The 16,380-nt window shown below is 41.0% G+C and overlaps 1 protein-coding gene across 2 annotated transcripts in view; it reads right to left on the reverse strand.

The window, feature by feature from the left end:
- Positions 1-16,380, reverse strand: part of rgs9a (regulator of G protein signaling 9a) — a 196,320-nt gene that overhangs the window by 102,741 nt on the left and 77,199 nt on the right. For both annotated transcript variants that reach the window (XM_039739815.1, XM_039739816.1), the window contains exons 3-4: positions 6,887-6,937; positions 2,581-2,687 (exon numbers count right to left, since the gene is read on the reverse strand). In XM_039739815.1, the coding sequence (XP_039595749.1) occupies positions 2,581-2,687; positions 6,887-6,937 (158 nt within the window). The remainder of the gene's footprint in view (positions 1-2,580; positions 2,688-6,886; positions 6,938-16,380) is intronic.

The following is a 16,380-nucleotide window of genomic DNA, read 5'->3' on the forward strand; positions in this document are numbered from 1 at the left end:
TTAAGCAATGTCAGAATCAACTGGATGATCATGAGTTAACGGAAGGTTACTTCCAGCAAGATGGAGCAACGTGTCACACATCAGCAAAAACATGCCAGAAATTGAGTCCTACTTTGGCAACAGGGTAATTTCAAAGAGGCTTTGGCCACCACGGTTGCTGGATCTGACACCACCAGACTTTTTCCTTAGGGGTATGCTCAAAGGAAAAGTCTATCGGAACAAGACTCACACTGTGGAAGACTTGAAGGAAAACATCCTTTATGAAATTGCTGCTATTCCCCCGGAGATGGTTGCCAATACGTTCAGAAATATGGAGCGCTGCGTCAAAATCTGTCTGGCAGAAAACTGAAACCACTTCCAGCATCGCATGTAATGCAATCGATTACACATACATCAAGGTATATAGCGTATTATTTTGGTTCAGATTGCTTGTTACAACAGAATATTCAGGGCCTCTTTCGAGTGAATCCCCCTGTATATATATATATCTATATATATAAAATTCTTTTCGCGTTTGAAACGCAAATTACGTATGACCATGCGAAACAGAAATTATGTATGACCACTGAACATATTATAGTACAGGAACTAATCACTTCGTTTGTGGACGCCATTTTTATATCATCTTTATGAATTGCTATTATTTGTGTGAGAGTTATTTTACCGATATTGAAAAGAAATAAATACAAACACGACGATCTATCCCATTGAAGTGCGCCTCACGTCGCCCTCGCCCAGTCCTCCATCTGGACCCCAGCACTGAGCCGTCTGCCGCCAAGCGCTTTCTGACAGAGAAGTTTTATTTATTCGTCCACGTCACTGTCGCGGAAACTGCCACATTGTAACTTTTTTTGAATTACCAGTAGTGGAAGAGATGAGGAAAACAGCTTTGCATCTTTCTATTTTTTAACTGTGCCGAGCTGTAAACAATGTGAAGACAAGACTGCCTTCAGCGGCGACGGGGCGTGAGAACAAAGTGGACACTGAAAGGTATGGAATGTTGGGCTCCTCCGCTGGGTCGAGAGCTTTTCAGTTTCAGGCAGCGTCTTCTCTTCTCGCACTGCTTGTGACACTTCGAGTGCCCTATCGGTTCCTGGGAGAGCGGAAATCTTTGCAAATGAGTGTAATCTGCGCCATCGAAGCAAGAATCTCTTTGTAAATTGAGCTTCATGACTACTTACTGTCCCTTAAGGTGAGTTCGGGTCACTAAAACCATGCAACATTCAAGGTTGCTTTTGTGATCAATTCTTTTAACAACATGTAGGGTTTACATCTAAGAAGATGTACCAACCTCTTCATGTAAAGTTTTGGACTTGGGAATTGTTTGGACCTTCTGCCCGTTAAGCACGGAATGGCAGTGTCCACATTTCTCAGAATCATTTTTCTCTTAAATCGCAGGCACTTAGTGCAACGTTGTCAGGCAGAAATTTGGAGGATCACATAGAAAATGTTATTTCTATACCACTGCGTCGTGTAGCGCCTTTCACAAGGGATCTGCTACCGAGAGATGATCCAAATGCATTTAAGCTGCTGTTAGTGCTACTTACCTGTTGTGTTATAGCGCCTTTAAAATGTACTTTACCCTAAAGCACTCCAGTAGTGCTCAATGTATCTTTACTTCTTAAATTTTAATGTTTTACTGTTTAATAATTTATATACTTCGTTTTATTTTTTTCCCTTGTACTCAGAGAGCGAAGCCACTGAGTAATCAGTTAGTGTATATATATATATATATATATAGTCACACATGTACGTCAAAGGGTCAGTCTCAGAGTTCCTCCCAGGTACTGTATGTTGTTCCAGCCTGAACCAAGAGGAGGCACTGCCACTAACTGTGTTACCTTCCTCTTCCTCCACAGTACTGAGAAACCACCCAGTGAGGGCAACTGGCTCCACCCCTTCCCATTCCTGAGCCATAAAAACACAACCATCCAGAAGCAGGTGTCACTTCACGCCCGAGAGACCAGAGAGAGATGAAGCTCCTTTATAACATGAAGAAAACCTGTGTATTGTTTAACCTTGTGTTACTGAAGGTTGTTGTTTTTGTTCCATTTTGATGCCCTCAAGTGTTTGTTTTTTTGTTTTACTGTTGAAGTAAATGGGGAAGGCCGGGTTGGTACTCCAACATTTATTTTGCTGAGACTGTTATTACTTCAGATAACCATGGAGAGGAGAAGAAATAAAGATATATATAGATAGGATGCTTAAAAATATTTTTTGGAAATACTGAAAGTCAACCGTACATGCAGCACCCCTTATTCTTTCCTCCACAGTCAGCCTTTCTATTTTTATAATATGTGGTTAATTTTGTATCACTTTGTATGATAAGTTTGTTTTACATTAAAGTGAGCTACAAAAAGTCGTTAAGCACAGGATGGCCTGGTTTGTCCAGTTTGTCCCACAGCAACCCAAGAGGAGAAGTGGACTGCAAGCAAAATGAACACAGTATATGTATGTAACTGCATTGGCTATTATAAACCTCATTATGATAATCTTTGAAGAAGAACTGACAAAAGTGTCTAATACTCAACATGATGTCAAAAGCAGAAAGGAGTAAAGGGAGCTGCATGTACAACTCACCTGAAACCGGTAGAGACTGCCATCTGAACGGAGGAGGAGATTCTTTGGCTCTTGCAGAGGATAAATATAGCCATGCTGGACCACCTGATTGCCAAGGTTTTGAGCCTCTGGAATGAGTAAGAGATTTAGTACGTTTTAACTGCATCCTTTGTGTTTCCTTTTTGTTGTCTAACTAGTTGAGGCATGCCAACTCACTTCACCATTTCCTTATTAAAAAACTGCACAGAAAGGGACTGTAAAATGTTAATAATATTAAGCAATAATTGTAATAAAATAAAATAACATTTAAGCATGTCTATATTCATGAGGATAATTTGCATGGAGGAAATAACTCTTGTGCTCACTTGACCTGAGGAGCAGTGGGCATGTGGAGTAAATGAGGGAAAAGATACACTGTGAGTGAGGTGGCAGGGTGAAACCAAGAAGGAAGCCAAAGAAAGCACAAAAAATGTGTTGGCAGATGACAGGCAAAAACTGGGCAAACCTTTAATGGAGTAATGGAATTTAATGTCAAGCCAGGATAAAGGCTAGGTAATGACCACCAAACTGTTGATCTTTGTAACACTGCATATCAGTTTTCAAAAGGGAACTTGAACTTTATTGCCAGGCAACATAATTGCTATGAATTTCTCTTGGTGTTACATCCACACATACAACAAGGTAAATACAACACAACATGCAATACAAGACACCATCACAACATTATATACAGCAGTAGTGAAAAATATATTGCACAAAAATAATACAAATATATCAGGAAATATGTAGTAATGTAGAACTGAACTCCTGCCCAGTAATATATCTACTAAGTCCTTATAAAATTAACACAAAATAGATTGAATGGAGGGGTTTAGGAATCAGGAAAAGACAGATGAATCAGTGACCGCAGTCATAAAGAAACTCTTTGTCTAGTAGTTCTTGCCTTTAGTGGCCAGTAACAAGTCCTTGATGGTAATGCCTTAAAGAGATGGCTGCCAAGGTAACTCAAGTCTTTGCTTACATTACTCATGATGTGTACAGGACCTCGATGGAGTTCAGTTTCAGGCTTACAGTCTTTTCAAGCTGTCCAAATAACACGCTGCACTTTCAGTTTCAAGAGAGCAGATGCATTGCCATACCAGACTGTCATGGAGAAAGGGAGGATGCTTTCAGCGACAGCTCCATAAAAGAGCGCCAAGCACAGACTGGGACATGTTAAACTTTTGAAGTTGAAAGAGAAAACACGTACACAACTGAGCTTTTTGGATAAGAGCAGTTATGTTTTCATCCCAGTTCAGACTGTGTCAGATAGTGGTGCAAAGAAATTTAAATGGTTCCACTGTGACACCATTTATAATAAGAGTAGTAGGAGAGGATTAGCATCCCCTAAAATCCATAATCACTTTTACTGTTTTTAAGGAATTCTAGTTAAGGTTGTTAAGTGTCTACCACTCGCCAGCTGATTCACCTCCGTCTGATATGGCACCTCATCCTCCTCCGTGATCAGGCCAATCAGGGTGTTCAGCAGTGTAATAGATGGGTCACTGGAGATGCAGTCATTGGTGTAGAAAGAGAAAAGGAAAGAGGACAGAAAACATTGCTGAGGAGACCTGTTGCTCAAGGTCAGGGGCCCTGCCTGATTTTCGGTCATCTCCAGTGATGTCTGCTCCTTAGAAAGTCAGAAGTCCTGAGACACGTCACACAGCCCACATTAAAAAGGAGAAGTTTGCTATGGAAATGCTCTTGTATGATTGTGTTAAATCCTGGCATAAGTAACTGGACAGTGATAGATAGATAGATAGATAGATAGATAGATAGATAGATAGATAGATAGATAGATAGATAGATAGATAGATAGATAGATAGATAGATAGATAGATAGATAGATAGATAGATAGATAACAACAACAACAACAACATTTATTTATATAGCACATTTTCATACAAACAGTAGCTCAAAGTGCTTTACATATTAAAGAATAGAAAAATGAAAGACACAATTATAAAACAAAATAAATCAACATTAATTAACATCGAATAAGAGTAAGGTTCAATGGCCAGGGGGGACAGAAAAAACAAAAAAACTCCAGACGGCTGGAGAAAAAAATAAAATCTGTAGGGATTCCAGACCATGAGACCTCCCAGTGCCCTCTGGGCATTCTACCTAACATAAATGAAACAGTCCTCAGATAGAGGACAGATAGATAGATAGATAGATAGATAGATAGATAGATAGATAGATAGATAGATAGATAGATAGATAGATAGATAGATGTGTAAGGCACCATATGATAGACAGATACACAGACAGCCAGACAGACACAGAGACAGACAGACAGATAGACAGACAGGCAGATAGATAGATAGATAGATAGATAGATAGATAGATAGATAGATAGATAGATAGATAGATAGATAGATAGATAGATAGATAGATCTTTATTTGTTCACGATGTCCAGATTGACTAAAATGGAAGAAAGACAAGAAAAGTTCTGACTTGGGAGTCCCAGTCTCAGTAAGACATTTTACAGACGTATCGCTGTTGGTATAAAGGAGTTCTCGTAGCCTTTTTTGACACACGTCTGGTGAATAACTCAGCAGATGAAAGTCCTCAGTGTTAATGTGCCAGAAAGAGGATGTTCAGCATTGTTCATAATGGCAATCAGTTTTGTTTTAATTCCCTCTTTTGCTACGACCCCAAGGGAGTCCGGAGTGTGTTGTATAACAGAGCCTGCCCTTTTAATTAACTTGTTGATTTGGTCGGCCTCTCTTGAAGTGATGTTACCAGCCCACCACACCACAGCATAGAAAATCACACTGCCCATTACAAAGTTGTAGAAGATATGAAAGATGACACTTCCTACTTTAAAGGAAGGCAGTTTTCTAAGGCAGAACAGCCTGTTCTGCACTTTCTTATATAGTTCCTCTGTGAATCAGGTTATGGTCAGATTTGCCCAAAGGTGCCAGTAGGTTACACTTAAAGGCATCTTTAACATTTGAATACAGCAGGTCCAGTTTGTTATTTCCTCGAGTTGAACAAGACACAAACGGATAGAAAATTGTCATTTGTCCTTACAAAGTCACACACTTGAAGTCAGCACTTATTATAACCGCAGGGTCGGAGTGAGTCATCATTAAAGTGTTAAATGCTCAAACATATAATAAAGAGCCTTGATCGTTGCATCACAAAGTGAAGTTCTGGCAGGGTAAACAAACTGTAGTGGGTCAGGGAGAGAATTTGTGACTGATTTGCGATGCCGAATAATCCGACATTCAAATGCTTTTTATTATTACAGAGGTCTGTGCCACTGGCCTGTAATCATTTGGACAGAAAATATTTTACTTTTTAGGCACATATCTGTATATAGGATACAAACTGATGAATGTTGCTCTTAATAGTTTTTGTGTCCCTCTAAAAATAATCAAATTGCGCCTATTTTTACAGAGGTGGCCACATTCATTCCCCTGCCAATGACTAGCAAACTTTCACCAAGAATGGGGGAGCTCAGATTTCTGCAACATTCTGTCTTCATAGGACAGAAACAGAAGCCCTCATTTCACAATGTTAGGTCCAGACATTACTGCATCTCCTTAATATTGAAGTGTCAAACCTGGGCCACAACTCTGTCAATATCCTTAAAGGAATAAGGCTAGTCACCTCAGGAATAAACCCCAAATGAAACCAGTATGGGTACCCAGCCCTTCATCCTCTTGCTAACTTGATTATCTCCTCATCAGGGTGATATTGTCTTTTTCATGGCCCCTGGATTCCTGAACGCATATCTTTTAAAACTATGAAACAATCAATCTAAAAGTGATTAATTCTTAAATGTCTTATGGAACAAATTGATAGATTGCCCTCTAAGAAACACACTCAAAAAATGAAGATAAAATAATATAAGTATTATGCCCACACTGAGGTGTAATGGTGGCTCTGAGGCTAGGGATCTGTGCCGGTAATTCTAAGGTTGCCAGTTCAAATCCCGTAAATAGCAAAAGAGCCTCTGCTCCATTGGGCCCTTGAGTAAGGCCGCTAACCTGCAATTGCTCCATCCTAGGTATGACGTTAACCTGCAAGCAGGTCCATCATCTTGAAGGGAAATCTTGGGGGTTGGTGGCAGGACTGGCACTCCAGCCGCTGTAAAAATCGCACTGTTCCAGTGCGGTGCTGAGGTGTCACCTGTTGCACGGCTGAACTCAGATCCCAATCCAGGCAGTTTGTTGTGTGGTGGGTGCAGAAACATGCTGTAAAATCAACGCATGCAACCCAACCTCTTTTTATGTCATCATTTAGCTAACAGGAATTGAAGCTATTTGCTTACTTACCTTCATCTGAGATTTGTAAACGGTTCATAAGCCAAGCCAAGATGTCAGAACCTTTAGGGAAAAAAAAGTGGAAAGTCGCTTAAGTAAACCTGGTAAACTGCAGCTGAGCCTGACAGATACAAGTTTAACCAATTATTCACGGGGTGTCTGCCACGCTGCTATGATACCACCATATTACAGAGTTGTTTGTATACAATGCAATAAACACACAAGTCAATCAAAAGCAATAAAAGTATTTTCACATACCCAAAGGTGTCCTCTTTCAAATAACTCATAAGTTTCCATTTCCATTGTTTAAATATGTGATTTGCACACGGATTCCCTTGAAGTGAGCAAAACGTCTCAGCTGTGTTAATCTGCTTTAATCAAATTTCCCACCTACGTTGAGCTCCATACAGTGAAAGGCTCATTACCATTGGATAGCTGAGGTTCAGAGCATTCTAATGATGCATAGTTGTCTATGATTGGTCATTCGTACCACATGTCACAGCTGTGCAGAAACAGCAGCAAATCTACTGTGCATGCAACAGCTCAACTTTACACATCGTTACGCTCAAAGCTTGAGTCCGTTTCTAAAGAAAAATCTGACTTTGACATGCTTGATGAAGGACCCGAGAGTACTCTTGATTTGTAAGTACTGCTTAGTATGATTTGCAAGCATTTTAAAGTTCAAGCATCATGGGTTCAATTACCATACCTGGATACTGTATGCTGCACATTCTCCTGAAGTAAGTTTAATAAGCGGTGCTCTTTCAATTTTAACTTAGGGTATGCCATTTATTAGTGTGGTGATGAGTAGTTATGCTATACTGGTGCCTCTTGAACTTTCAGGCGAGGACCCCCTACCACCTGACCCCAAAAGCCCAATTGAACGTCACTGCATTATGCCACTCATGTTACTGTGTCATGAGCATGTGAAAATAAAAAATAAAAATGTTTTAGCGAGTGAATTGGAAGGTTTAATTTTTTTCTTAAATAAATAACCACTTCAAGAACATCCTTTAGGTATACAGGGCCCAGTCCCACTGGATTAAGTCAGCGTTCATGGCTTCATCATTACCATACATATCAATTAAAGTATGCCAGAATGCCATTCTGTGATCTTTTTAGTTCTGTCTCCTTTATTCTTCATATTGCATAACTGTGCCATTTTTCAAATGCTAATATATTTGTTTGTGACATTAATAACTAGAGAATAATGCATAAAAGAAAGCTAATTCTACCCGCTAAGCTTTAGCTGATTTTGCTTGAAATATTATGCCTGTTGGCGGCACGGTGGCGCAGTGGTAGCGCTGCTGCCTCGCAGTTAGGAGACTCGGGTTCACTTCCCAGGTCATCCCTGTGTGGAGTTTGCATGTTCTCCCCGTGTCTGCGTGGGTTTCCACCCACAATCCAAAGACATGCAGGTTAGGTGGATTGGTGATTCTAAATTGGCCCTAGTGTGTGCTTGGTGTTTGTGTGTGTCCTGTGGTGGGTTGGCACCCTGCCCAAGATTGGTTCCTGCCTTGTGCCATGTGTTGGCTGGGATCGGCTCCAGCAGACCCCCGTGACCCTGTATTCGGATTCAGCGGGTTAGAAAATGGATGGATATTATGCCTGTTTTATTTTCACTGGGAAAGTTGTGGTCATCGGAAGGAATGAAAAGAAAAATACATTTTAGGATACTAACATGGCCATCCTCATTTTTTTTATCAGTCCAATCAAAATGACGTATGATGGCATAAAATGAAACAAAAAATATTGCCACCAGAATAATGTGGTGGGTGTTGGTTAGGCTTTCTTGTCTGCTGTCTAGCCAAGCAAAATGACACCTTTTATTGGCTAACTAAAAAGATTACAATATGCAAGCGTTTGAGGCAACTCAGGCCTCATCTTGCCTAAAGAAGGGGCCTGAGTTGCCTTGAAAGCTTGCATATTGTAATCTTTTTAGTTAGCCAATAAAAGGTGTCATTTTGCTTGGCTTTTCACTACATTCATAATGCCTAACACGGTACGACACCCTAGTACTACTGTCTGCTGTCTGAAAGATGTGGAGCTCATTTGCTGTGGTCACTCTGGACAGAAGTGACACCTCCTTCCAGGATATTGTGTTCTTAAAGCTCAGTGCCTTATAAAAGGGGCCAGTGAGACGATGCCGGTCTCGTACAGACTCCCTCTTCCAACATGGAAGTCTAAGGAATCAACACCGTCGATAGTTATGACTGAGATGAGCTGACATACGAGGACAAGTCACTTATGATGCCAGAGGATGGTTGAAAAAGTGCTCAAGTGCTTTTATAAAAAAACGGGCAACACAAAAGTAAAATCAACAAAAGTGTCAATTGTGCAGTGTTCTAAAAGTACATAAACAGATCCATAAAATCCAATGAAAAGTGGGAATAAAAAAAATTCATAAATAAATCCATTAAAATCCGAGGTTAAAATACAGTCAACTCCTCCTGATGTCAGCTCACCTCCTTTCTCCCTGGCTCACCCACTGCTCACGTAGCCGGCAGAGACTCAGCAGCTCGTTTTGGCTGCCTGCAGGCATCATGGCCAGACTGTCTGAGGTCGGCTCTCTTCCCTTCTAACTTCGTGCTCATTTGGTCACATCTCGGATGCCTAGGGAGGGCACCTGCCTTGCTTGCCACACTCCACCCGAATGTTCATTGGGGCGAACTAGCCCCTAGAGCGCCACAGCTAACCCTCCTTCATGGGGCCCCAGCTCACACTGCTTCCTCCTTTCAGGTGGCCAGATCCTCCTGATAAGACTGCCTTTCACGTCTTTTAACCTTTTCTTCTTTTCTCTTTTTCTTTGATTTCTCCCCATCTTTTAATTTCTCGTTCCTTGTGCCAACCTGTATATATACACTCACGTCTCCATGAGTGCAGCGCCTTAATCACACGCCGCAGGAAGCCAATGAAGCAATTAAGGACGATCACACCCACACATGCAGGTGCGAGTCGCTCCAACTACCTCATTAACTCCCCGCAGTCGTACAATCGTGTCCACGGAGAACAACCCGGCTCTGTGGATTTAAAACTGGCCTTTTTTTTTTGAAGGAGTGGAGGAGGATAAGAAAAAGAAAGGGAAGAGAATTATGTTGTGCTGTGTGCTTTTGAGACTGTGTTATATTTGTGGGGAATGGGGAAGGCGATTCCCACAAGAGAAAAGGAAAAATAAAAGTTCTGTGTGCCTCTGTGTGTGTCTGTGTCGGGTTGGGGCAGCAGAGCCCGCCTTGGTGGTCCACCCAGTGCCAAAGTACGGTGCTGTCACTCACACAGTAATGAGGTCAATCTGCTTAGTCGCTTATTGGTTGATCGGCGTGCAATGTGGCATTGCACCAGCTGCAGCAGACAATCAAAAGTGGAAACCGACATCCGACAGTAATTAAAAAAGTTGCGCGGAAATTTTTGCATTTCCTCATAAAGCACAAAAAAACTTCCTTTAACCCGACGTTGTGCAGTCAGAGGATGAACCCAGTAGCGGCGGCGATTTTTTCTCTCCCTACGTCGCCATATTACGAGTATTTTTAAAACAAGAAGATTAATATCTAACATAGCAAAATGGTCCATATGGAAAGGTGGCACCTCAAATAAAACGACAAGGGCTTTCATATCCAGTTCCCGACACTGCCTCCACAGGTTAACACACAAACTACAATTTGGGCTGCAGGCTGGCGTTAGACAGAGACAAACGAACGCCGGTGTAGAAGTCAATCGATCACCACCACAAAATGCAACATAAACGTCTGGGACGTTCAGAGCAAGTTCGTTTATCCAAAAACTTAACGCCCGTGTGAACAAGACCTTAAGTGTCGTGTAGTAAAGACCAAGGTAGTGGGTTACTACCCAGACTGACATATTAGCTTGACAGAAGCTCAAATTAGCAGCTGTCAGTATTAGACGCTTGTGCTGTTTTCCTACCTTCTGTAGATCTCCACCTACAACTTCTTTGTCTTGTCTATAGAGCGTTTGCCACATAAGATTTCCCCTTTAAGCATTCAAGGAAGTGAGCATAGAAACCTGGTGAATTAACAGGCTGGTCTTTGATTTGAGCAGAGCATCTGGTAGGAGCAGAGGCTACTGTGCTGTTGGTTGTCATGTTAATTGATCCCACCTATAAAATTGAGGGTTACAGGGTGTTTTTTATTAATTAGTTGCATTCACATAAAATGTATCTGCTTTTGTCATCATGTCCATAAGTCCATCTGTATGGCCATTTTCATTGAGGTGTCTCAAACAGAGTGTGTTATGCATTTTATTAAAATGTGAAAATTTTACATACTGTATAAAAAGCACAGTCTGTTTTGAAAGAGGGAAACATTTTCTGTGACCCCAATTATTGATTAATTTACTATATCTATCCATCCATCCATTATCCAACCCACTATATCCTAACTACAGGGTCACAGGGGTCTGCTGGAGCCAATCCCAGCCAACACTGGGCGCAAGGCAGGAAACAAACCCCGGGCAGGACGCCAAACCACCGCAGGGCACACTCACACACACACACCAAGCACACACTAGGGACAATTTAGAATCGCCAATGCACCTAACCTGCATGTCTTTGGACTGTGGGAGGAAGTCAAAGTCACAGTCAAAGTGGACTTTATTGTCATCTCAACCGTATACAGATAGATGAAATTGCGAAGCTCAGGGTCCACAGTGTAACAATATGATGTGTAAATAATACATTAAAAATAGAATTAAAATTAAAATTTAAAATTAAAACACAAACAAGGCATTGTTTCTTTTGCTTAAACTGAAAAGGCTCAGCTCTTTTAATCTTTCCTCAAAATGTATCCCCTGTAGCCCCAGAATGAGCCTAGTTGCTCCTGCCTCTAACTTTTTCTAGCACTGCTAGGTCTTTTAAGCAGCCTGGAGACCAAAACTGCACAGAGTACTCCAGATGAGGCTTCACCAGTGCATTATAAAGCTTGAGCAGAACCTCCTTGGACTTGTACTCTGTTCATCAAGGTGCTATGTAACTTAACATTCTGCTACCCTTAATAATGGCTTCTGAACAGTGTCTCGCAGTTGATAGTGTTGAATCCACTATGACTCCTAAATCCTTCTATTAAGCAGTAACTTTCTACTCTTTCATTGTGTATTCAGATCTCACATTTCTGCTTCCATCCATCCATTATCCAACCCGCTATATCCTAAATATAGGGTCACTGTAGTCTGCTGGAGCCAATCCCAGCCAACAAGGCAGGAAACAAACCCCGGGCAGGGCGCCAGCCCACCGCAGGGTGCACACACACACACACACACACCAAGCACACACTAGGGAAAATTTAGAATCACCAATGCACCTAACCTGCATGTCTTCTTACGTGTAATACTTTACATTTACTAACATTAAATTTCACCTGCCACAAATCAGCTCAAGCCTGTCTTCAGCACAAGCTCCTCTGTAATGATTCAAAAGATATATTTTCAGCTAGTCTACCTAGCTTGGTATCGTCTGCATACTAAGCCAGTTTGTTCCTTATATTCCTATCCAAATCATTAACTAACCCCTGTGGGACACCACTCTGAACATCAGCCAATTCTGATAAGGTTCCTCACACCATCACCCTCTAAGCCAAATCTGCACCCATCAACAAACATCACCCTGAACTCCCACTTCTGTTAGTTTGATGCCCCACCTCTCATGTGGCACCTTATCAAATGTTTTTGAAAGTCAAGATAAATAATATTATATTTCCACTCTGATCACATATCCTTATGTTACTTCCTGATAGAATTCCAGCATGTTGGTAAAACACGACCTCCCTCTTCTGAACCCACGCTGACTGTTCAGAAAAACTCTTCTAACTGTTCTTACCAAATGTTGTTCAAACTTATCCATAATAATTCCTTCTATTAATTTACCTGTGATGCACGTTAAGCCAACTGGACTGTAATTACTTTTATCTGTCCAATATCACCCTTTTTGAATAACTGAATAATTTTTGTTATTTTGCAATCCTTAAGAATTTCCCCAGTGCACAGTGACTTTTGAAAAATATGCATCAAGGGTTTATATAAGTACTTGCTAACTTCCTTAAGCAATTGGGGATAAATGTTGATTGCTCCTGGTGATTTGTTTGATTTTAGCTTATTTAATCTAAACAGCACTTCTCTCTCTACGATTTTCAAATCACTCAGTGCCTCCTTAGTACTGGTAAGATGTTATTTACTTCCTTACACGTGAAAAGATCAGAAAACTCAAGTTTAGAGCATTTACAGTGATACCTCGGTATACGTCCTTAATCCATTCCAGATCCTTTGGCTTATACCAAACAGGACGTATACCAAACAAATTTGTCCCATAAGAAAGAAATAAAGGGAAAATGATAAATCTGTTCCCATGAAAAAAAATCCTATTATCATTGGGATATTATACATTGATGGGGTTGTATAAAATAATTTAAACACTGCTTAATGCTAAAATACATAAATACAAATGCAATTAGATGAAATAAATGAAAATTTAACCTCACTTTACTTTTTAATAACGTCTGTTTTTCACAATCCTAGATACCGTCGTTCTCGGCATACAGTATGCAGCAGCCAAGTCCCAGATATCCATGCCACCTACATTCTTCTCAACACTCAATTCAAATTTACGCAAAAAAGCACAAAATCACGTGAAAATTCACAAAGCTATAGAGCGTACTGAAGCTCGTGGGCAGTTGTGGCTTTGTCTCGAGAGAGGTAAACAAGGGTAGCGCACGGTGTTCTAGCACGCGAGTCGCATTCCAAACAAACGTCGTATACCAACCAAATTTTTTCCCATTCAAACAGGACATGTACCAAGTTGGACTTATTCCAAAGCCAAAGTATACCAAGGTATCACTGTATTATTTAATTGTCTGTATATTTTAATCCCAATTTACTGTTCCTGGTGCACTTTACCTCCTTTTTGACTGTACTTTTACTGCTAAAATACTGAAAAAACTCTACTTGTATCATCTTTCACCTTATCTGCAATAGTCCTCTCTAACATAAATTTTATGTATTCTACTAACACATATACTGTATATTACATTCTATTATCACTTGTCATACATGGGCGTTTGAGCATTACATCCCATGCTTTGATAAGGTATGCAATAATACAATACAATACAGTTTATTTTTGTATAGCCCAAAATCACACAGGAAGTGCAGCAATGGGCTTTAACAGGCCCTGCCTCTTGACAGCCCCTCAGCCCTGACTCTCTGAGAAGACAAGGAAAAACTCCTAAAAAAACCTTGTAGGGAAAAATGGAAGAAAAGGAAAAGCAGTTCAAAGAGAGACCCCTTTCCAGGTAGGTTGGGTGTGCAGTGGGTGTCAAAAGAAGGGGGTCAATACAATACAATACACAGAACAGAACAGAACAAATCCTCAATACAGCATAAAAATAAAAATTTTAGAAGTACGGAGCAGAATTTAACAGTAGATGATATCACATAATAATAAGATTTGGATATTTTTAGAGTCCTGGAGACCTCATCCATCAAGCTGCCTCCCCCATTTGGCCATGCCACGGCTGAAACAGTGCTGGGCCAGCCAATCTGATGAAAGGACCCCTCTTTCCCATGATTCCTGCGATCCTCCATCAGGGATGACTTTACCACAGGCAGACAAAACAACTTGGCAGGTGGGCCGTGGCACCAATTGCCACATTTGAGTACCGAGAACAGAAACAGAATAGGTGAGGGTTAGTATTCAAATATAATTATCATGTTACTTATGTTTTAGTGCTAATGACTAACAACAGAGATGCAGTATGTACAGTTAATCAGCAGCTCTAGTCAGGATATGCTAAACTGAAGTAGTGAGTCTTCAGTCGGGATTTAAAAGCTGAGACCGAAGTGGCATCTCTTATAATAGCAGACAGACCATTCCACAGTTTAGGGGCCCTGTAACTAAAAGCTCGACCTCCCACTGTTATTTTATTAATCCTTGGAATCGTAAGCAGACCAGCATCTTGAGATCTTAATGTGCGCTCAGGTTTGTAAGTCATGATAAGTTCAGACAAGTAAGCCGGACCTAGTGACAATAAGCCACTAGGACAAAAGGGGGCGCCACCACTAATCATATTATCTCTTTTCTCCTCCATAGCTCTGAGAAACTGCCCAAGAAGGGCACCCCAGTCACACCTCAACTCCATTATCTGACGGCCCCTCCGTTTAAGGTGATATAAATCCAAGGACTACCAAACAATGGCGTCTCAGTTGGAGGAACCACATCCCACATAAACGAGCTTCCAGACCCAGACCTGCTTGATAGAGCTGAGTATTTTGAGATGCTGTTGAGGTTTAAGAGATGGCTTTTGTGTTGCGCCCCCACACATTCATTTTTGTTCAGATTTCTGGACCTTGGCAGTAAATGGGATGACCTAGTTGGCACTCGAACTTTTCTTCTGTCCTCGGCTTCCTTATTTGCCTTCCACAGACTATGATTTTGGAATATGACTCGTTGTTACAAAAATATTTAAAAAACATAAGTGAGAAATATATCTCTTTGATGAAGTAAATACACAAAATACTCCAACTTATAAAACAATTAACGTGAAACGCACCTGAATTTTAAGTTGCGAATATTTCCTAACGTGTTTTGATTTTTTTATTCTTACCAGAATGGCATTCCATTTCTTTCTTTCGCTGCTGAGGAAGCCACCCATAGTGTATCACTAAAATGCTGTTTCCTGAGCAGCTGCTCCTCGTTAATTATTTATGATATACTTACTTGAATGTTCAATGATACCTGTTGTGTTTGAAACAGACATGCTCATTAGGAATTGCTCATAAATTGTATAAATACAGGTGATACTTTACTGAATGTAACTGGGGGGAAACACGTTAAATCACCACCCCCTCACCCTGCTTCTTCAATAGTTTGGCATCTCATGCAAAGATGGTCCCATCCTCTTCCTGTAATTCACACCACTTCATGTACTTCAGTGACCATGCCGCAAAACCAGCACGTAATATTAAGTATGGACTCTGACAGAAACCAAATTAGTATTTGTAACTGGTGGGTCAAAAAATGAAAGGATGAAAGGTGTTTCTGTTAAATTAGGATATTCAAGGGTGCAGATGGAAGACGCTGCTGATGATGGGAAGGACTCTGGGATTTCCCTTCCACCACTATTACCAGATGAAACCTTACCAGAGTAAATGTTTAAACCTGGACTGACACCAAGCTAGTCTGTTGTCATAGAAGGCAAAGGTTGGCTGGCATCCCAGCTGGAATGAATGGTTCCATACCTGGCCAGGAAACCTTTATAATCGAAGGATGGAAGGATGCCACCATCCCAAGCCATTTGTTACTCCAATCCAACAGGTGGCAGCAGCTTTCTGGTGAGTTTCCCATATACACTCCTGCAGGGTTTCATGGCAGTTCCAATGGGCAGCACTGCTGGGTCTCGTGGGAGCCACCAGAGGGGGCAGTGGAGAGGAGGTTTCCTCCCTTTTGGAAGGTTCTGTCCAACTCAGAAGTGCTTCCTTGATGTAATGTGGCAGCATCAGAAGTTGCT

The sequence above is a fragment of the Polypterus senegalus genome, chromosome 17 (genome assembly GCF_016835505.1).
Source record: "Polypterus senegalus isolate Bchr_013 chromosome 17, ASM1683550v1, whole genome shotgun sequence".
In the NCBI taxonomy this organism is placed as follows: Eukaryota; Metazoa; Chordata; class Cladistia; order Polypteriformes; family Polypteridae; genus Polypterus; species Polypterus senegalus.